Source organism: Ranitomeya variabilis, chromosome 4 (assembly GCF_051348905.1).
Source record: "Ranitomeya variabilis isolate aRanVar5 chromosome 4, aRanVar5.hap1, whole genome shotgun sequence".
NCBI lineage: Eukaryota > Metazoa > Chordata > Amphibia > Anura > Dendrobatidae > Ranitomeya > Ranitomeya variabilis.
Genome location: NC_135235.1, coordinates 695,194,001 through 695,216,136, shown reverse-complemented (window position 1 = coordinate 695,216,136; position 22,136 = coordinate 695,194,001). Strand labels below are relative to the sequence as shown.

At 42.9% G+C, this 22,136-nt stretch overlaps 2 protein-coding genes across 2 annotated transcripts in view; both read left to right on the top strand.

Annotated features, from left to right (window-relative positions):
* Window positions 1-9,166, top strand: part of LOC143767649 (uncharacterized) — a 42,253-nt gene extending 33,087 nt beyond the window's left edge. Inside the window, exon 8 of the mRNA XM_077256097.1 lies at window positions 993-9,166. Within this exon, the coding sequence (XP_077112212.1) occupies window positions 993-2,287 (1,295 nt within the window). The 3' untranslated portion in view covers window positions 2,288-9,166. The remainder of the gene's footprint in view (window positions 1-992) is intronic.
* The window catches only part of LOC143767657 (uncharacterized), a 104,559-nt gene that overhangs the window by 30,994 nt on the left and 51,429 nt on the right, over window positions 1-22,136 (top strand). The gene's annotated exons all lie outside the window — the stretch shown is intronic.

Genomic DNA, 22,136 nt, shown 5'->3' with positions numbered 1-22,136 from the left:
TTCTCTTCATTATGGCAGCCGTGGTTGGGTAGGATTAATTAATGTTATACCAGTATAGAGTACAACTTTTGGTAAACTGGAACTCTGGTTGATATTGTCAACTATGGATGAATTATTGTTTCCACCTGATATGGTTTCCATGGGGGGGGGGGGGTTAATTTACTGTAAAACATAAAATGAGTATGAACATGTGATCTGTTGTGAATCTTATGGTTAATAGAAATGTATCTGATTAAAAAAGGTGTGGTGCTTTCCAGTTGTCTAAAACAGGGAGCAGATTACTGCAGCTGACAGCACACATGCCCATACTGCCAGACTGGATGGTACTACAGATGACAGGCTCCCTAATCTTAGTGGCTGGATAGAGCCTGCACTGCCAACAGCTTCTGGTTCCAACCCCATCTCTGTTACCAGCATCGCCTGCAGAATGAGTAAGCCGCGTCTGGTGTCCAAAGCAGACATTGCAGGAGCAGATACCAGAGGAGATGGGAAACGCCATTTGCAGAATCCTAATATGACAAAATTTGCAGAATCCCTAATATGACAAAATTGCAGAAAACTAGAGCGGATGAAATCCCTTTTAAAGTGACTCCATTTTGTAAATTATAACCCTCAATGAATTAATCTATAGGAATAGTGACTATTTTGACTCCATTGGCAGTTTCCAGATGTGGCACGCACAGTGGATGTTGGAAAATGAAAATTGCAAATATCCCAAGTTATTACCCAACACATAGTTCCCAGATTGTGCTCCAGGAGATACACATGCCGTAAAATAAGTGGTTTCTTCTCCTATAGTGATGCCAAAAGCATGGATGCTTAATGTGGTTTGAGCACAGTCTAGTAAACTGTAAACTGTCATTGTCTTGGTGAATAATTAAATAATTTTGCATAACTTTCCATTTTTACAGACCATTTAAGTAGAAATGTTCAAAAATATAGAATTCAAGGATATTTTATTGTAGACTAATAATTGGTTTTATTCTTGGCAGATGACCGTACCAGGAGATCAGCAGGACAACTGACATCTTCAATGTTTAAATCAGATGATCTTGAGATCCCACAGGATACAATTGAAGTGAATGCCATTACTCCAGATACACCACCATCCCATCACAGCAAAGATCTGTCATCTGATCTTTTGGAAAAGGTCCTGTCTTCTGATTCATTACCTACTACTAAGGAAAATCAAAGTCACAAAATAAGCATTAAAAAAGGAACTGCTCCTAAAGCAATGAAGACATCTTCATTATCAGAATATGGAAATAGTTTTCCCCTAGTACAGTCCTTTCTCAAACAACAAAACCTCCACAAAGCAAACAATGCAGTTTCTTGTTCCAAGTGTGGGAGATGTTTTAACCAGAAATCGGATTTTGTCAGTCACCAGAGAATTCACACAGGGGAGAAGCCATTTTCATGTTCAGAATGTGGAAAATGTTTTATTCGGAAAGCGGAGCTTGTTACCCACCAAAGAACTCACACAGGAGAGAAGCCTTTTTCCTGTTCAGAATGTGGGAAATGTTTTAACCAGAAAGCGCATCTTGTTACCCATCAAAAAACTCACACAGGGCAGAAGCCTTTTTCCTGTTCAGAATGTGGGAAATGTTTTAACATGAAAGCTACTCTTTATAGCCACCAGAAAACCCACACAGGGGAGAAGCTTTTTTCCTGTTCAGAATGTGGGAAATGTTTTAACCAGAAATCGAATCTTGTTAGACACCAGAAAACCCACACAGGAGAGAAGCTTTTTTCATGTTCAGAATGTGGGAAATGTTTTAACAGGAAAGCTACTCTTTATAGCCACCAGAAAACCCACACAGGGGAGAAGCCTTTTTCCTGTTCAGAATGTGGGAAATGTTTTAACCGGAAATCGAATCTTGTTAGCCACCAGAAAACCCACACAGGAGAGAAGCCTTTTTCCTGTTCAGAATGTGGGAAATGTTTTACAGAAAAAAAAGTTCTTATCAGACACCATAGATCTCACACAGGGGAGAAGCCTTTTTCCTGTTCAAAATGTGGGAAATGTTTTCTAGATAAATCAGTTCTTGTCAGACATCATAGATCTCACACAGGGAAGAAGCTGTTTTCCTGTTCAGAATGTGGGAAATGTTTTAACCAGAAATCGAATCTTGTTAGACACCAGAAAACCCACACAGGAGAGAAGCTTTTTTCATGTTCAGAATGTGGGAAATGTTTTAACAGGAAAGCTACTCTTTATAGCCACCAGAAAACCCACACAGGGGAGAATGTTGTGAATTTGCTTTTTGCTCCCTCTAGTGGTTACTAGTTTTTTGACTCTGGTTTTTCTGTCATTCCTTTTATCCGCACCTGGGTCGTTAGTTAGGGGTGTCGCTATATAAGCTCCCTGGACCTTCAGTTCAATGCCTGGCAACGTAGTTATCAGAGCTAGTCTGCTGTGCTCTTGTCTACTGATCCTGGTTCCAGTTATATCAGCTAAGTCTGCTTTTTGCTTTTTGCTATTTGTTTTGGTTTTGTATTTTTGTCCAGCTTGTTCCAAATCTATATCCTGACCTTTGCTGGAAGCTCTAGGGGGCTGGTGTTCTCCCCCCGGACCGTTAGACGGTTCGGGGGTTCTTGAATTTCCAGTGTGGATTTTGATAGGGTTTTTGTTGACCATATAAGTTACCTTTCTTTATTCTGCTATCAGTAAGCGGGCCTCTCTGTGCTAAACCTGGTTCATTTCTGTGTTTGTCATTTCCTCTTACCTCACCGTTATTATTTGTGGGGGGCTTCTATCCAGCTTTGGGGTCCCCTTCTCTGGAGGCAAGAAAGGTCTTTGTTTTCCTCTACTAGGGGTAGCTAGATTCTCCGGCTGGCGCGTGTCATCTAGAATCAACGTAGGAATGATCCCCGGCTACTTCTAGTGTTGGCGTTAGGAGTAGATATATGGTCAGCCCAGTTACCACTGCCCTATGAGCTGGATTTTTGTATTCTGCAGACTTCCACGTTCCTCTGAGACCCTCGCCATTGGGGTCATAACAGGAGAAGCCTTTTTCCTGTTCAGAATGTGGGAAATGTTTTCTAGATAAATCAGTTCTTGTCAGACATCATAGATCTCACACAGGGAAGAAGCCATTTTCATGTTCATAATGCGGAAAATGTTTTGTGAAGAAACAATCTTTCTAGCCAACAAAGAATTCACACAGGAGGGAGTGGCGGTGTAGTGGAGCTGAGAGGACATGTCCAGACAGAGCTCCTATAATCATGTCACAATCCTGACTTTGTTAAAGTGAGTTTACCTGCAAGCAGTGTAGTTCCCTGGGCTCTTGGAGGTCTCCGGCTCCTGGAGAAGTGCGGTCCGCGACTCTGGTGTGTCTGGTTCTGATTAAACTCTCATGGGACATAAGGCCTGTGGAGGAAGGTGGACATTTTCTACTGTGCGCTTCGGTGGCAGGAGGCATGAAGCTGTGGACTTTGCTCCTGGAGGGACTGACGGAGCAGTGCGGCTATATCCTGGAGGTACCTGAGGGGGAAGCACGGTGTGAGCTCTGAGAAATGAGCTCAGCGCTCCCTTATTGATAATATAGCTGGTTCGTCGGTTCCCGCCATTTCAAGGGTCTCTGGACTCTTGTTGCCATCCCTGCAGATGCTGCCAGGTCATTCTGCTACACAGGACTTTTGCAACAGTTTCAGATTTGCCATAAAACCCAGCACTCTACCTTACTAAATACTTGGAGCTGTTTGCACTCCTCTGTATTAATGTGCCTAGACAAGTATATATGTATACTTTATAATAATACTGCTACATCTGGAAGTAGAGAAAGAGGGAACTCTATAAATACACGTTTTCTCAACTTGCTATACTTAATATTTGTTAACCATGAATCATTTAAAATGGTCAGGGATGGCAAACAAACTAAGAGTTTGCAAGGATTGATCCATCTGATAATGCATGATCTCTCAGGAATAATCCATCACATGCTAAGACTGCGGATCAGTGTAAAAACCGCATTTCTGATAGTGAGAAGGTGGTGACCAATAGGATCTAACTCTTAAACAGTCATCCGAACAGTTAATGCAAGCCATATCTTTACCTAGAACGTCCCTGACCGGAAAAATAGAGGATGTGCACTCTGAAGTAGGGCAAGATTTGCAAGCCATGGGGAGGCGCTTTACAGAAGTTGAATCAAGATTATCACACTTGGAGGACAATCTTACACCTATAGAGACTAAATTGACAAAAGAGGCTGGCTCCATAAATGCCTGGAAGCAAAAGGCAGATGATCTGGAAAATAGACTGTGCCGGAATAACATTCGAATCATTAGATTACCGGAGCGTTCGGAAGGCCAGCAGCATGAGCAATTCCTTGAAGGTTGGCTAAAGGATACTTTGGGAGATGAATTCTCCTCCACATTTTCTGTGGAAAGGGCTCATAGGGTCCCTATAAAATCTCTTCCTCCAGGCAGTCTACCTAGACTCCGTCTCCTCAATAGTAAAGACAGAGATGCTATTATATGCATGGCACGACAAAAGAGTCCTATTAAGTTCAATAATGCCACGATTTCAATATTCCTTGATTTCTCTATGGAACTCTAGAAACAACGGGCACAGTTTATGGAGATCAAGAAGCAGCTCAGAAGAAAGAATGTTCTATCTTCAATGATCTATTCAGCTCGACTCCGAATTGTCCATGAGGGTTCTTCCATATTTTTTTACGGATCCAGCGGAGGCAGTTGAGTGGTTCCGATCCCATATCGGATCTCATGAAAAAAAGTCCTGATATGCTTGCAGCTAATTTGGAACTCTCCTAACAATTGTATGATTTGAGCTTTTTCCACTAGCGTCCAGTTGAACAGCAATACCGGACACTGTGTTCAGTGAGGGTATTCTCTTGTTCAATCCATGATAGGAGCACAAGACTTGCAACTTTATTTTTGAATTTTATTTTGTTCTCACTTATATCAGTTCTGTTTGTTGTTTATGTAGAAGCTGCCGCCAAGAGTCTTTATATGATGCCTGTAAATTTTACGTGTTATAATGTATATCATATTTGGATGAGAAAACATGGCTTCTGAAATTATATGTATGACTTGGAATGTGAGGGGTCTTAAATCTCCTCTTAAGAGAGTTAAGGTATTTTAACAGATTAAGCGTTATCACCCTCATATTGTGGCTTTGGTTGAAACGCGCCTAACCAGAGATTCAGCTCGGTGCGTACAGAAACCATGGGTGCAATGGTTCATTCACACATCCCATACTAGTTATTCAAGGGGGTATATCATTATTGATACATAGAGACGTTAGATGGGATGTTAAGGAGGCTCAGAAAGACCCTGAGGGATGCTTTATTTTTGTACATGCATTGATAAATTCAAGTAGGTACCTTTATATTGTGTGTTTTATAATCCTCCCCCAGCCAATGTCTTGGTTCTTCAAATGGCAATGAGCTTTGCTTTAAATTATCCGGATGCACACATTATATGCATGGGAGACTTTAATCTAGTCATGGACAATTGTCTTGACAGAATTAGGCTGGATGGTGAGACTTCTGGATGGACCCCTTCTCTATCTTCGTCTCAGCTAGCACTGGTCATAGAGGGTAGTGGGTGGCTAGATCTATGGAGGATGCGTCATCCTAAGGTGAAGGAATATACTTGTCACTCATCTACTAGACGCATTCTATACCGTATAGACTATATACTTGTATCCAGTAGTTTAGCTACATGGGTAGATGACATAAAGCATGGTAATAAAGGGGTCTCAGATCACAGTCTAATTATACATAGACTTAGATTTGGCCAAATGAACCGTAACCGCACCCCCTCCCTTCCCTCTCATTTCTGCTGAAGACTTTGCTTATATCTTAAAAAAAGATCGATACGATCAGAGAAAGCTTTGGCTCACAGCGCCCAATGCCGCTCTTAGCTGCTTAACCCTGCTCCTCCAAAACCAGCTTCACCATGGCAGATCAGCTCTCCACCCTCCTGCCAAGATCACACCTCACCACTTGCACGCTTGACCTGCTCCCGTCCCACCTCATCCCTAATCTTGCCACGGTCTTCATCCCAACCCTAACACAGCTCTTCTACCTCTCACTCACAACAAGTGTCTTCCTCTCATCCTTCAAACATGCCAAGATCACACCCATCCTCAAAAAGCCCTCCCTCGACCCATCCTCTGTGTCTAGCTATTGCCCGATATCTCTTCTTCCTTATGCCTTAAAATTTATGGTACAACATGTCCATCTTGAACTGTCCTCCCACCTCTCCTCCTGCTCCCTCTTTGATCGGTTACAATCTGGCTTCCGACCCCATTACTCAACTGAAACTGCCCTAACTAAAGTCACCAGTGACCTATTAACTGCCAAGAGCAAGCAACACTACTCTGTCCTCCTTCTGGACCTGTCTTCTGCCTTTGACACTGTGGACCACTCCCTTCTGCTACAGATCTTCTCATCTCTTGACATCACAGACTCGGCCCTATCCTGGATCTCGTCATATCTGACAGACCGAACATTCAGTGTCTCCCTCCCCCACACCACCTCTTCACTCCTCCTCTTGTCTGTCGGTTTTCCTCAAGGCTGTGTTCTAGGACCCCTACTCTTCCCCAACTACACCTTCGGCCTGGGACAACTCATAGAATCCTACGGTATGCAGTATCATCCCCTACTCTGCCCTCTCTTTCAAGCCACATATGCAAGCCTTTGCCTCCTCCTGCCACCTCAAACTCAAATATATCTCCCGGATCTATGAATTCCTTGACCGTGACACCACAAAAACACTAGTGCATGCCCTTATCTCCCGCCTTGACTACTTTGACCTCCTACTCTCTGGCCTCCCCTCTAGCACTCTGACACCCTTCCAATCCTACACTCTGCTGCCCGACTAATATATCTGTCTCCCCACTATTAACCTGCCTCTCCTCTATGCCAAGCACTTCACTGGCATCCTATTGCCCAGAGACTCCAGTTCAAAACCCTTACAATGACGTACAAAGCCATCCACAGCCTGTCTCCATACATCTGTGACATGGTTTCCCGGTACTTACCTACACGCAACCTCCGATCCTCTCAAGATCTTCTTCTCTACTCCCCTCTCATCTCTTCTTCCCAAAACCGCATCCAAGACTTCTCCCGTGCTTCCCCTTCAGACTCTCGCCTACCATAGAAACTTTCAAAAAGAACCTGAAGACTCACCTCTTCCAACAAGCCTACAGCCTGCAGTGATCCTCAACCTACTGAACTGCCGCACAACCAGCTCTACCCTCTCCTAGTGTATCCTCACCCATCCCCTGCAGACTGTGAGCCCTCGTGGGCAGGGTCCTCCCTCTTTATGTACCTGTGTGCCTTATTTTTTGCTCATGTTTAATTGTATTTGTCTATATTTGCCCCCTTTTCACATGTAAAGCGCCATGGAATAAATGACGCTATAAAAATGTATAATAATATATTGTGGAAGTTAAATCCATTGTGGCTAAAGCTAATAGGTTCGAATGATAGAACTATTGATCAATTAGATCATTTAATTTCATCCCACCCTGAACCCCAGAATATTAACCTATTTTGGGATACCCTCAAGGCGTACTTAAGAGGATGTTTATGTTTTACAATTTCTTATATTAAACGGGTAACTTCACGGGAGGATGATGAGATGGAACAGCGATTGAAGGACTCAGAAGCTGCGTACATATCTAGTCAAACTAATGAAAATAGAATTGAGTGGCTGACCTCACATAGACTATATACCAAATATATGGACACCAAATCTAAACGCAAACTATTTTTTACCCGTGAATCCTACTTTGAACTGGGGAACCAGGCAAGTTAATTTTTGACTTTTTTGGTGCACCAGCATAACACGTCTAATACTAGACTCCAAGATTGAAAATTGGATGGTTCATTGGTGACCTCGACTGAGGATATACTTCATTGTTTCTTTGATTATTATAGCGCATTCTATACCTCTAGGAGTGGTCTTGGTATCCCAGAATGTTTGGATTATTTATCAGATATAAAATTCCCCATGTTCAGTCCTACTCAGCAGGCCTTTCTGGATGCTGATTTTACTATAGAGGAGATAGAAGGTGCCATTAGGATATGGCTTCCGGGAAGGCTCCCGGATCGGATGGATTCCCCATTGAATTATACAGGAAATATTGAGATATATTTGCACCACTTCTTTTAAAGATGTTTCTAGGGATCTGGGAGGGAGGATATTTGCCAGACTCCTTTTATGAGGCAAATATTATTGTGATTCAGAAAGAAGGGAAGGACCCCCTTGAATGTGGATCTTATCGCCCCATATCGCTGATAAATGTAGATGATAAAATCTTTACTAAGGTTCTGGCCACTAGGCTGAACTCGCTTATATTGGATCTTATACTCCCAGACCAGACTGGTTTCATGCCTGGTAAAAGTACTTCTATTAATATAAGGCGGGTCCAGTCGGTGGTTCAATATAGTTCTTTGATGTCAGATAATATCTGGGCTTTGGCATCCTTGGATGCGGCTAAGGCTTTTGACTCCCTTGATTGGCCTTTCTTGTCTGCTTGTTTACAGAAATATGGTTTTGGTGCTAGATTTTAAAAAAATGGATTGGCGTAATGTATGTGAAACCTAAAACTCGTATAATTATAAATCCCTCTGTATCGGAATCATTTTCTCTATCTAGGGGAACACGTCAGGGATGCCACCTCACCTCGGCCCTCTTTGCTCTTACGATTGAGGCGTTGGCAATACGTATAAGGTCCTCTCCAAATATTAGGGGTATAAACATAGCAGATCATTTAACCCCTTCCCCACCTGTGACACAGCGTATGCGTCATGAAAGTCGGTGCCAATCCGACCTGTGACGCATATGCTGTGTCACAGAATGATCGCGTCCCTGCAGGCCGGGTGAAAGGGTTAACTCCAATTTCACCTGACATGCAGGGGTACTTCAGCCCAGGGGGGCTTCACCCCCTCGTGGCTACGATCGCTCTGATTGGCTGTTTCACTTTCAACAGCCAATCAGAGCAATCTGTAATATTTCACCTATGAAAATTGGTGAAATATTACAATCCAGCCATGGCCGATGCTGCAATAGCCTCTGCCATGGCTGGAGACCCCGATCTGGCCCCCCCACCGACTGACGGCGGCGATCTGCAGCCGCCGTCAGTGTTCCGTACCCCTCCGTCCTGTCCTAAGTGCCTTTTTCTGCCATCCGACCCTCCCCCTTCCTCCCCTCTACCCCCCCCCCCCCCCCCCCGCTGTCTGATCGCACCCCCCCATACTCACCTAGTCCCGGTGTCCGTCCCGGTGTCCTCGGTCTTCTCGCATGGGCGCCGCCATCTTGGAAAATGGCATGCGCAGTGCGCCGGCCGAATCTGCCGGCCGGCAGATTCGTTCCTTACACATTTTGATCGCTGCGATAGGTTCTATCACAGCAATCAAAGTAAAAAAAATAGTAAATAAACCCCCCCCTTTATCACCCCCATAGGTAGAAACAATAATAAAATACTGAAAATATATTTATTTTTGTTTTTCTGTTAGAATTAGGGGTAGGGTTAGGGGTAGGGTTGCACTTAGGGATAGGGTTGCACCTAGGGTTGCACTTAGGGATAGGGTTGCACCTAGGGTTGCACTTAGGGATAGGGTTGCACTTAGGGATAGGGTTGCACTTAGGGATAGGGTTGCACTTAGGGATAGGGTTGCACTTAGGGATAGGGTTGCACTTAGGGTTGCACTTCGGGTTGCACTTAGGGATAGGGTTGCACTTAGGGATAGGGTTAGAATTAGGGTTACAATTAGGGTTAGAGTTAAGGTTAGAATAAGGGCTAAGGTTGGAATTAGGGTTAGAATTAGGCTATGTGCACATGGTGCAGATTTGGCTGCGGATCCGCAGCAGATTGGTCGCTGCGGATTCGTAGCAGTTTTCCATCACATTTACAGTACCAAGTAAACCTATGGAAAACCAAATCCGCTGTGCCCATGGTGCGGAAAATACAGCGCAGAAACGCTGCGTTGTATTTTCCACAGCATGTCAATTCTTTGTGCGGATTCCGCAGCGTTTTACACCTGCTCCATAATAGGAATCCGTAGGTGAAATCCACACAAAAAACACTGGAAATCCGCGGTAAATCTGCAGGTAAAGCGCAGTGCAGATTTTTCAAAAACAGTGCGGAAAAATCCACACACAAATCCGCAACGTGGGCACATAGCCTTAGGGTTACGGTTGGAATTAGAGTTAGGGTTGGAATTAGGGTTAAGACTAGGGTTAGGGGTGTGTTGGGGTTAGGGTTGGGATTAGGGTTAGGGGTGTGTTGGAGTTAGAATTGAGGGGTTTCTACTGTTTAGGCACATCAGGGGGTCTCCAAACGCGACATGGCGCCACCATTGATTCCAGCCAATCTTGCGTTGAGAAAGTCAAATGGTGCTTTCTCCCTTCCGAGCCCCGACGTGTGCCCAAACAGTGGTTTACCCCCACATATGGGGTACCAGCGTACTCAGGAGAAACTGGACAACAACTTTCGGGGTCAAATTTCTCCTGTTACCCTTGGGAAAATAAAAAATTGCAGGCTAAAAAATCATTTTTGATTAAAGAAAAATTATTTTTTATTTTCATGGCTCTGCGTTATAAACTTCTATGAAGCACTTGGGGGTTCAAAGTGCTCACCACACATCTAGATTAGTTCCTTTGGGGGTCTAGTTTCCAAAATGGGGTCACTTGTGGGGAGTTTCTACTGTTTAGGCACATCAGGGGCTCTGCAAAAGCAACGTGACGCCCGCAGAGCATTCCATCAAAGTCTGCATTTCAAAATGTCACTACTTCCCTTCCGAACCCCGACGTGTGCCCAAACAGTGATATACCCCCACATATGGGGTATCAGCGTACTCAGGAGAAACTGGACAACAACTTTTGGGGTCAAATTTCTCCTGTTACCATTGGGAAAATAAAAAATTGCGGGCTAAAAATCATTTTTTTGAGAAAAGAAAAATTATTTTTTATTTTCATGGCTCTGCGTTATAAACTTCTGTGAAGCACTTGGGGGTTCAAAGTGCTCACCACACATCTAGATTAGTTCCTTGGGAGGTCTAGTTTCCAAAATGGGGTCACTTGTAGGGGAGCTCCAATGTTTAGGCACACAGGTGCTCTCCAAACGCAACATGGTGTCCGCTAATGATTGGAGCTAATTTTCCATTCAAAAAGCCAAATGGCGCTCCTTCCCTTCCGAGCCCTGCCGTGCGCCCAAACAGTGGTTTACCCCCACATACGGGGTATTGGTGTACTCAGGAGAAACTGGACAATAACATTTGGGTTCCAATTTATCCTGTTACCCTTGGGAAAATAAAAAATTCCGGGCTAAAAAATCATTTTTGAGGAAAGAAAAATTATTTCTTATTTTCACGGCTCTGCATTATGAACTAATGTGAAGCAGCTGGGGGTTTAAAGTGCTCACAATGCATCTAGATAAGTTCCTTGGGGGGTCTAGTTTCCAAAATGGGGTCACTTGTGGGGGAGCTCCAATGTTTAGGCACACAGGAGCTCTCCAAGGGCGACATGGTGTCCGCTAACGATTGGAGCTAATTTTCCATTCAAAAAGTCAAATTGCGCGCCTTCCCTTACAAGCCTTGCCGTGCACCCAAAAAGTGGTTTACCCCCACATGTGAGGTATCGGTGTACTCAGGAGAAATTGCCCAACAAATTTTAGGATCCATTTTATCCTGTTGCCCATGTGAAAATGAAAAAATTGAGGCTAAAGGAATTTTTTTGTGAAAAAAAAAAAAGTACTTTTTCATTTTTCCGGCTCAATTTGTGAAGCACCTGAGAGTTTAAAGTGCTCACTATGCATCTAGATAAGTTCCTTGGTGGGTCTAGTTTCCAAAATGGGGTCACATGTGGGGGAGCTCCAATGTTTAGGCACACAGGGTCTCTCCAAACGCGACATGGTGTCCGCTAAAGATTGGAGCCAATTTTTCGCTTCTGAGCCCTGCCGTGCCCCCAAACAGTGGTTTACCCCCACATATGAGGTATCAGCGTACTCAGGACAAATTGGACAACAACGTTCGTGGTCCAGTTTCCCCTTGGGAAAATAAAAAAATTGTTGCTAAAAGATCATTTTTGTGACTAAAAAGTTAAATGTTCACTTTTTCCTTCCATGATGCTTCTGCTGCTGTGAAACACCTGAAGGGTTAATAAACTTCTTGAATGTGGTTTTGAGCACCTTGAGGGGTGCAGTTTTTAGAATGGTGTCACTTTTGGGTATTTTCAGCCATATAGAACCCTCAAACTGACTTCAAATGTGAGGTGGTCCCTAAAAAAAAATGGTTTTGTAAATTTTGTTGTAAAAATGAGAAATCACTTGTCAAATTTTAACCCTTATAACTTCCTAGCAAAAAAAAATTTTGTTTCCAAAATTGTGCTGATGTAAAGTAGACATGTGGGAAATGTTATTAACTATTTTGTGTTACATAACTCTCTGGTTTAACAGAATAAAAATTCAAAATGTGAAAATTAATAGGCTGGGTCATGAAGGGGTTAAGGACATTATAGCTGAAATGCAGCTATGGAATAATAATTATTTCCCAGTGTTACTAAACCACTCATCCACTGATTTCTGGATCTTACATAATGTTTCCTTGGTAAAAGATTTATATGATCATGATGTTTTAATGTCCTTTGAGCAAATACAAACTAAATATAATATCCCGAGGTTCCAATTCTTTCGCATTTACGTTATATGAATACGACCCAAACTATCTCATCTCTCCCTTTAATGGGTGTCCTTAAATCACAAGGTCCCCAAGGTCTCATTTCCGTTTTATATACGTACATGTCTGTGGGAACTGACTCTGCTATAATGATAATTAAGGGGAAATGGGAAGGACTTATCTCTGATGCTTAAGGTGAAGACTCGGAGGAGATAAGGTATCCCCATCTGTTAATAATAGAATGATTCAGTTGTATATAATATATCATATCTGACTCCATTACAACTTTTTTAAATGGGTCAGCTCCAATCCTCAGAATGTTTGACATGTCATTCACTAGACGCAGATTTTACACATATGATATGGGACTGCCTCATTATTCTTTCCTACTGGAGCGCGGTAACATCGTTTCTGACATCCTTAATACAAACCCCTGGTCCTCTTAGTCCACTAGTTTGTTTATTTGGGGTGTTGGTTGAGGAGACATGGGGACACTATGCTAGGATTTTCCTGCGCGAGACACTTTTTCTGGCCAGGAAAGTGTTGGCATTACATTGGATGGGTGGTTCACATCCCTCTCTCAGAGCTTGGATTGAATTAGTAAATTTAGCTACACCATATGAGCGAATTCTATATCAGAATAGGAGGTGTTTAGGGAAATATGACAAGATTTGGGACAGGTGGAACTCTTCTCATCTTACTATACTAGTACGTAGCGGTCCAGTACCACCATGAATGTTATGTTTAGAATGCATCGAATTCTATTTTATGGCATCACAAGACTATTAATATTGTGTGACTATACTTGGCGGCAGGATAGTTGTAGTTTAATTAGTTATGTAGTGTCTTTTTGAGCTATATACTACTAAATATATATGGCTAAATATTGTTGTTTTTGTTTATTTGCTAATTAATCTATTGTCCATACAGCATTATATGGATTTGAGAAACTAAAATTGTGCAAACAATTTAATGTACAAATTTGCTGTTCTTTTATAACCACTTTGACAGATGCATATGTATTATTGTGGTTGTATACTAATAAGTACATTTTGATTTGTGGTTTAATAAACAAATTTAAAAAATAATTCAAAAAAGGGGAGAAGCTTTTTTATGTTCTTAATTGTTTTTACATAGTCACATACAAGTGATTCTCACTAAATTAGAATATTATCAGAAAGTTAATTTATTTCAGTTCTTCAATGCAAAAAGTGAAACTCATATTATATAGGGTCATTACAGAGTGATCTATCTCAAGTGTTTATTTCTGTTGAATAAATCTACAGCCAATGAAAACCCAAAAGTCATTATGTCAGTAAATTAAAACAAAAACCCCTGCAATGGCTTCCTAAATATTTAAAAAAGGTCCCTTAGTCTGGTTCAGTAGCTCCACAATCATGAGGAAGACTGCTGATTGGACAGATGTCTAGAAGGCAGTCACTGACACACTCCAGAAGGAAGGTAAGCCACTGTAAAATATTAGTATTTCAATAATAAAAAAATATATAGATTACTTAACATATGCAGGTTCTAACTAGCAAATAGATACTCTGGTTAGTGAGTGACTGAGTTATTCTGAGGATTTTGCCCATACATCTGTTCTCTGTCTGAACTATAGGGCTTTTGTCAGAACTGTGGCTATTTGCAGATAGTAAATGGCTCTTAACCCCTTTCTGACATATGACGTACTATCCCATCGAGGTGGGGTGGGCCCGTATGCCCACCGACGGGATAGTACGTCATCACTGATCAGCCGCACTCACAGGTGGAGCGCGGCCGATCAGGGCCGGGTGTCAGCTAACCATCGCAGCTGACATCCGGCACTATGTGCCAGGAGCAGTTATGGACCGCTCCTGGCACATTAACCCCCAGCACACTGCGATCAAAGATGATCGCAGCGCTCCAGCGGCATAGGGCATAGGGAAGCATCTCGCAGGGAGGGGGCTCCCTGCGTGCTTCCCTGAGACCCTCGGAGCAACACGATGTGATCGCTTTGCTCCGAGGGTCTCCTACCTCCTCCTCCCTGTAGGCCCAGATCCAAAATGGCCACTGGGCTGCATCCGGGTCCTGCAGGGAGGTGGCTTCCAAGCGCCTGCTCACAGCAGGCACTGGGAAGCCTCCCTGCAGTGCTCTTCAAAGTGTCAGATCAGCGATCTGTCACTTTACTGTTTTGTCCCCCCTGGGGAAATGTAAAAAAGTAAAAAAAAAAATTTACATGTGTAAAAAAAAAAAAAAAATGTAAAAAAAAAATCCTAAAGAAAGAAAGAAATGTATATTGTAAAAAAAAATATTTATCTAAATAAAAAAAAATTAAAGTACACATATTTATCACCACGACCTGACCTATAAAACTGTTAACCGCTAGTTAACCCCTTCAGTGAACACCGTAAAAAAGAAAAAAAACAAGGCAAAAAAACGACGCTTTATTATCATGCCGCCAAACAAAAAGTGGAATAACACACGATCAAAAAGACGGATATAAATAACTGTGGTACCGCTGAAAACGTCATCTTGTCCCGCAAAAAACGAGCCGCCATACAGCATCATTAACGAAAATATAAAAAAGTTATTGTCCTCAGAATAAAGTGATGCAAAAATAATTATTTTTTATATAAAATAGTTTTTATCGTATAAAAGTGACAAAACATTAAAAAAAATGATATAAATTAGATATCACTGTAATCGTTCTGACCCGAAGACTACAGGACTGGACTCAAATAGAGACACCGTTATGGGTAATTAACCCCTTATTTTGTTAATGTGTGTGTGTTTCTTTGCAACAGCGCTGTACCACGAGAAATGACCTGTGTCCTTTTTGGCTTAGGATTAATGGCATGATTATGAGCCCATGATTTGACACATGGTTCAGGTAGACATAGTTTTCAGCACTGTGTTACATTTGTCCCGGTTGGTGGCAGCTCTATATTATCACCTTTTAGGATCAATCTCTATAAATATGATGTGTAATTAAACATTGTATTTATTTATGTATATCATTTCTGTATTATGTGTATCTAAAATTAACTTCTTTGACATAAAAAAAACTCTAGTTCTCCTATTTCTTTAATATTTGGTTTATAAAACACATCTTCCGCCTACTCGGTATAACGGACAAAATTGTCAGTGACCGGGGTCCTCAGTTGGCATCTTGGTTCTGGAGAGAGCTCTGTCGTCTTCTCAGCATTGAGTTGAATCTCTCTTCTGCATATCATCCCGAGACAAGTGGGTTGGTAGAGAGGGCCAACCAGACTCTGGTCACATATCTGTGACCTTTTCTCTCAGCCAGGCAGGATGCCTGGGTATCTTTGCTATCGTGGGCGGAGTTTGCGCTGAACAACGCCGTAGCCGACTCCACTGGACAGACCCAATTTCTTAACTATGGTCAGCATCCGCAGGTACCTGTGCCTATGCCCGTGTCTTCCGCCGACTCCAGGGTGGCAGACTGGGCTGTGGAGGCACGGGACATTTGGGACCGCACTCAGGATGCCATTCGGGCCTCCAAGGAGAGAATGAGGTCCTCCGCCGATGCACATCGGTGCCCCGCTCCGACCTTTGCTCCTGGCGACTTAGTGCGGCTCTCCGCCCGTTACATCAGGCTGCGAGTTGAGTCCACTAAGTTTGCACCTCTCTACTTGGGCCCTTTCAAGGTCCTCGAACAGGTTAACCTTGTGGTCTACCATCTGGCCCTTCCGCCACGCCTGCGTATCACCGACACCTTCCATGTGTCCCTCTTGAAACCCTTATGCATGTCCCGGTTTTCCGAGTCATCTGCCGAGACATCGGGGTCGTCTACGGGTGATTACGAGGTGAACGTTATTTTGGGGTGCTAGGTGGTACGAGGCAAAAAATTTTATTTGGTGGACTGGAAGAGTTATGGTCCTGATGACAGGTCCTGGGAGCCTGCTGAGCACATTCAGGCTCCGCAGCTCATTTCTGCCTTCAAGCGTAGGAGGGGGCCCTAGGAGGGGGGTTAGGGGTCGAGTTCCCGCCTCTGCACAGGGGGAATCTCGGGCCATCTCTGCTGCGGTCTCCCATTCTTCTCCTGCCACAGTGGAGTCTGCTCATTGTGGTTATGTGTGATTGTCACAAAAACACTGAACTTTAGGAAGGCAAAGTTTGACCAGCTTAGAGATGCCCTTAATCTGGTAGACTGGGACAATATCCTCAGAAATAAGAATACAGATAATAAATGGAAAATGTTTAAGAACTTCCTAAATAGGCACTGTAAGCGGTTTATACCTTATGGGAATAAAAGGACTAGAAATAGGAAAAACCCAATGTGGCTAAACAAAGAAGTAAGACAGGCAATTAACAGTAAAAAGAAAGCATTTGCACTACTAAAGCAGGATGGCACCATTGAAGCTCTAAAAAACTATAGGGAGAAAAATACGTTATCTAAAAAACTAATTAAAGCTGCCAAAAAGGAAACAGAGAAGCACATTGCTAAGGAGAGTAAAACTAATCCCAAACTGTTCTTCAACTATATCAATAGTAAAAGAATAAAAACTGAAAATGTAGGCCCCTTAACAAATAGTGAGGAAAGAATGGTTGTAGATGATGAGGAAAAAGCTAACATATTAAACACCTTCTTCTCCACGGTATTCACGGTGGAAAATGAAATGCTAGGTGAAATCCCAAGAAACAATGAAAACCCTATATTAAGGGTCACCAATCTAACCCAAGAAGAGGTGCAAAACCGGCTAAATAAGATTAAAATAGATAAATCTCCGGGTCCGGATGGCATACACCCACGAGTACTAAGAGAACTAAGTAATGTAATAGATAAACCATTATTTCTTATTTTTAAGGACTCTATAGCGACAGGGTCTGTTCCGCAGGACTGGCGCATAGCAAATGTGGTGCCAATATTCAAAAAGGGCTCTAAAAGTGAACCTGGAAATTATAGGCCAGTAAGTCTAACCTCTATTGTTGGTAAAATATTTGAGGGGTTTCTGAAGGATGTTATTCTGGATTATCTCAATGAGAATAACTGTTTAACTCCATATCAGCATGGGTTTATGAGAAATCGCTCCTGTCAAACCAATCTAATCAGTTTTTATGAAGAGGTAAGCTATAGGCTGGACCACGGTGAGTCATTGGATGTGGTATATCTCGATTTTTCCAAAGCGTTTGATACCGTGCCACACAAGCAGTTGGTACACAAAATGAGAATGCTTGGTCTGGGGGAAAATGTGTGTAAATGGGTTAGTAACTGGCTTAGTGATAGAAAGCAGAGGGTGGTTATAAATGGTATAGTCTCTAACTGTGTCGCTGTGACCAGTGGGGTACCGCAGGGGTCGGTATTGGGACCTGTTCTCTTCAACATATTCATTAATGATCTGGTAGAAGGTTTACACAGTAAAATATTGATATTTGCTGATGATACAAAACTATGTAAAGCAGTTAATACAAGAGAAGATAGTATTCTGCTACAGATGGATCTGGATAAGTTGGAAACTTGGGCAGAAAGGTGGCAGATGAGGTTTAACAATGATAAATGTAAGGTTATACACATGGGAAGAAGGAATCAGTATCACCATTACACACTGAACGGGAAACCACTGGGTAAATCTGACAGGGAGAAGGACTTGGGGATCCTAGTTAATGATAAACTTGCCTGGAGCAGCCAGTGCCAGGCAGCAGCTGCCAAGGCAATCAGGATCATGGGGTGCATTAAGAGGTCTGGATACACATGATGAGAGCATTATACTGCCTCAGTACTCCATGCGCGGTCTAACTAGGGATTTGTACAGTGTCCAGTTTTGGGCACCGGTGCTCAGGAAGGATATAATGGAACTAGAGAGAGTACAAAGGAGGACAACAAAATTAATAAAGGGGATGGGAGAACTACAATACCCAGATAGATTAGCGAAATTAGGATTATTTAGTCTAGAAAAAAGATGACTGAGGGGTGATCTAATAACCATGTATAAGTATACTAGATTGTGGCCCGATTCTAACGCATCGGGTATTCTAGAATATGCATGTCCCCGTAGTATATGGACAATGATGATTCCAGAATTCGCGGCAGACTGTACCCGTCGCTGATTGGTCGAGGCAACCTTTATGACATCATCGTCGCCATGGCAACCATGGCCTGGCAGCCTCGACCAATCAGCGACGGGCACAGCATGGCGACGATGATGTCATAAAGGTTGCCTCGACCAATCAGCGACGGGCACAATCTGCCGCTAATTCGCCTCGACCAATCAGCGACGGGCACAGTATCGACGTAGATGTCATAATGGTTGCCATGGCGACGATGATGTCATAAAGGTTGCCTCGACCAATCAGCGACGGGCAGAGTCTGCCGCGAATTCTGGAATCATTGTCCATATACTACGGGGACATGCATATTCTAGAATACCCGATGCGTTAGAATCGGGCCACAATCTAGTTCTAGAATATGCATGTCCCCGTAGTATATGGACAATGATGATTCCAGAATTCGCGGCAGACTGTCGTCACTGATTGGTCGAGGCAATCTTTATGACATCATCGTCGCCATGGCAACCATTATGACATCTACGTCGATACTGTGCCCGTCGCTGATTGGTCGAGGCGAATTCGCGGCAGACTGTGCCCGTCGCTGATTGGTCGAGGCAACCTTTATGACATCATCGTCGCCATGCTGTGCCCGTCGCTGATTGGTCGAGGCCTAGCAGCCTCGACCAATCAGAGATGCGGGATTTCCAGGACAGACAGACAGACAGACAGACAGAAAAACCCTTAGACAATTATATATATAGATAAGGGGACAATACAAATATCTCGCTGAGGATCTGTTTATACCAAGGAAGGTGACGGGCACAAGGGGGCATTCTTTGCGTCTGGAGGAGAGAAGGTTTTTCCACCAACATAGAAGAGGATTCTTTACTGTTAGGGCAGTGAGAATCTGGAATTCCTTGCCTGAGGAGGGGGTGATGGCGAACTCAGTCGAGGGGTTCAAGAGAGGCCTGGATGTCTTCCTGGAGCAGAAAAATATTGTATCATACAATTATTAGGTTCTGTAGAAGGACGTAGATCTGGGGATTTATTATGATGGAATATAGGCTGAACTGGATGGACAAATGTCTTTTTTCGGCCTTACTATGTTACTAGGTATTCAGGGACCCGGCTGAAATAAGCCCCTAGAATACCGGCACCTCCGGTGAGGAGATTGTATGTTTGCATGACCACTGACTGCTATCAGTTCGGCAGTTAGCTTGTGCTCCTGTGTCTAACAGGGCGCAGTGCTTTCCTTTCACGGCTACGCTGTGAAGTAACAGAGCTAGCCTATACCGCCAAATAGTGCCGCCATTCACTAGCAGCAGGTTCCTCCTGCACGGTGGACCCCGGGCTGCGAACGCACCAATAATAATAAACATCTATATTTACTCGGTGCGTTCCGCTAGCCCTAACAAACACAGATAGGAATAATAGAGGGAAATATTGGGGAACAATACATGTAATATTGAGATTGATCCAATCATTGTTTTATAAAAATAAATCTACTTGGTAAACAAACAAAGCTCAGCTCCATACACGTTGTACACACACGCCTCTGCTCAGTACATGTCCTAGACACACGGCTTCGCTCCGTACAAACATGGCTCCTGTCGATACGCAAACAACTCTGCTCCGTACATACTGTACATGGATGGTTCAGCACCGTACAACCTGTACACACGCAGCTCCACTCAACACACCCTGTACACAGGCAGCTTCACTCCATATATCTCATACACACATGGTTCCACTCCGTACACCTCATACACACACGGCTCTGCTCTCGTACACACATGGCTCGGCTCCGTACACCTCGTACACATACGGCTTAGCTACATCCACACTGTAAATCCCTCCTGACCCCACACATAAACTTCTCTGCAAGTGAAGGTATGTGGAGATTCCCCATTACTGGCGCATTAATATTAGAAATATATTGCTTGGTCTTCCAGACCTTATCTTGACCTCCACTGTTCCTGTTAACTGTTATTTCTTAATTACATTTAGGACTGAGAAAAGGGCAACTTGAAAATGCTTTGTTATCTTCTTATATCCTCCTGCTTTGTGGGCCTCCACCATTTTCAGAGTGCTAGGCAGCTGCTTAGAACCCATGACTGCTGTTTTTTGGCACAAGGTTAGAGGAGGCTTGGTTTTTACAAAGCTTGGAAATAAATTTGCATCACCTGGCCTTTCCTAACAATGATAGTGAACAAGCGATAACCCCAACAGGTTAATTAAGGTGTGAAACCTGGGTCAAAGATGACTGAGCACACATATCTCCAAGCATGCCCAATCTTTTTCATCACCCCCTTTTCCTTTTTGTACTTCTTAAAATGCATATATATGTGTATATATATATATATATATATATATATATATATATATACACTGTGTTCCAAATTATTATGCAAATAATATTTCCTCATATTTTCTCTAAATTACCTATCTGAATTGCAGTCATTGTTATTTTCCAGTCATCTACTATTCTAGCATAATTGCAATGTTTTGGAACAAACTGCCTATGAAAACAGTATCTTTTTTAAAGAAATAAACACTCAAAATGCATGTTCCAAATTATTATGCACAGCAGAGTTTTCAACCTTTTTTTTTATTTTGAACAAAAAAATGGTCAATTGTGAAGTTATAAGCATTATCAGCTTATTACAAAATGAAATCAAACAGTTTTCAATTGAAAACTTTATTCTAGGTGATGTTACATTTGCACATAGGACCCCTTGTTCGAAAGAAGCTTCTGAACTCTCTCGTCCACTGAATTTGTCAGTTTTTGGATGGTTTCTGCTTCATTTGCTTTGCATGTGGACAGAATACCCTCCCAGAGCTGTTGCTTAGATGTGAACTGCCTCCCGCCATCATAGACACTCCTTTTGATGATGCTCCAGAGGTTCTCAATGGGGTTGAGGTCAGGGGAAGATGGTGGCCACACCATAAGTTTGTCCTCTTTTATGCCCATAGCAGCCAGAGATGCAGATGTGTTTTTTGCAGCATGAGACGGTGCTTTATCATGCATGAAAATGATCTTGCTGCGGAAAGCACGGTTCTTCCTCTTGAACCATGGCAGAAAGTGTTGTTTTAGAAACTCCACATATATTATGGAGTTCATCTTTACCCCTTCAGGGATCATAAAGGGGCTGACAATCTCTCTCCCCATGATTCCAGCCCAAAACATTACTCCACCTCCTCCTTGTTGGTGCCTTAGCTGTGTTTTCATGGGGTGTCCATCCTCCACTCCATCCATCTGGACCATTGAGCGTTGCATGGCACTCATCGGTGAACAAAACAGTTTGGAAGTCAGTCTTCATGTATCGTTTGGCCCACTGGAGCCGTTTCTGCTTGTTGCAGTGGATAGAGGTGGTCGACAGGATGGCTTACGCACAGCTGCAAACCTATGCAGCATCAATAGTAAAAAGATCTAATGTGAAAAATAATAAAGAAATAAAAAATAATTATATACTCACCTACTTGTTATGACCCCAATGG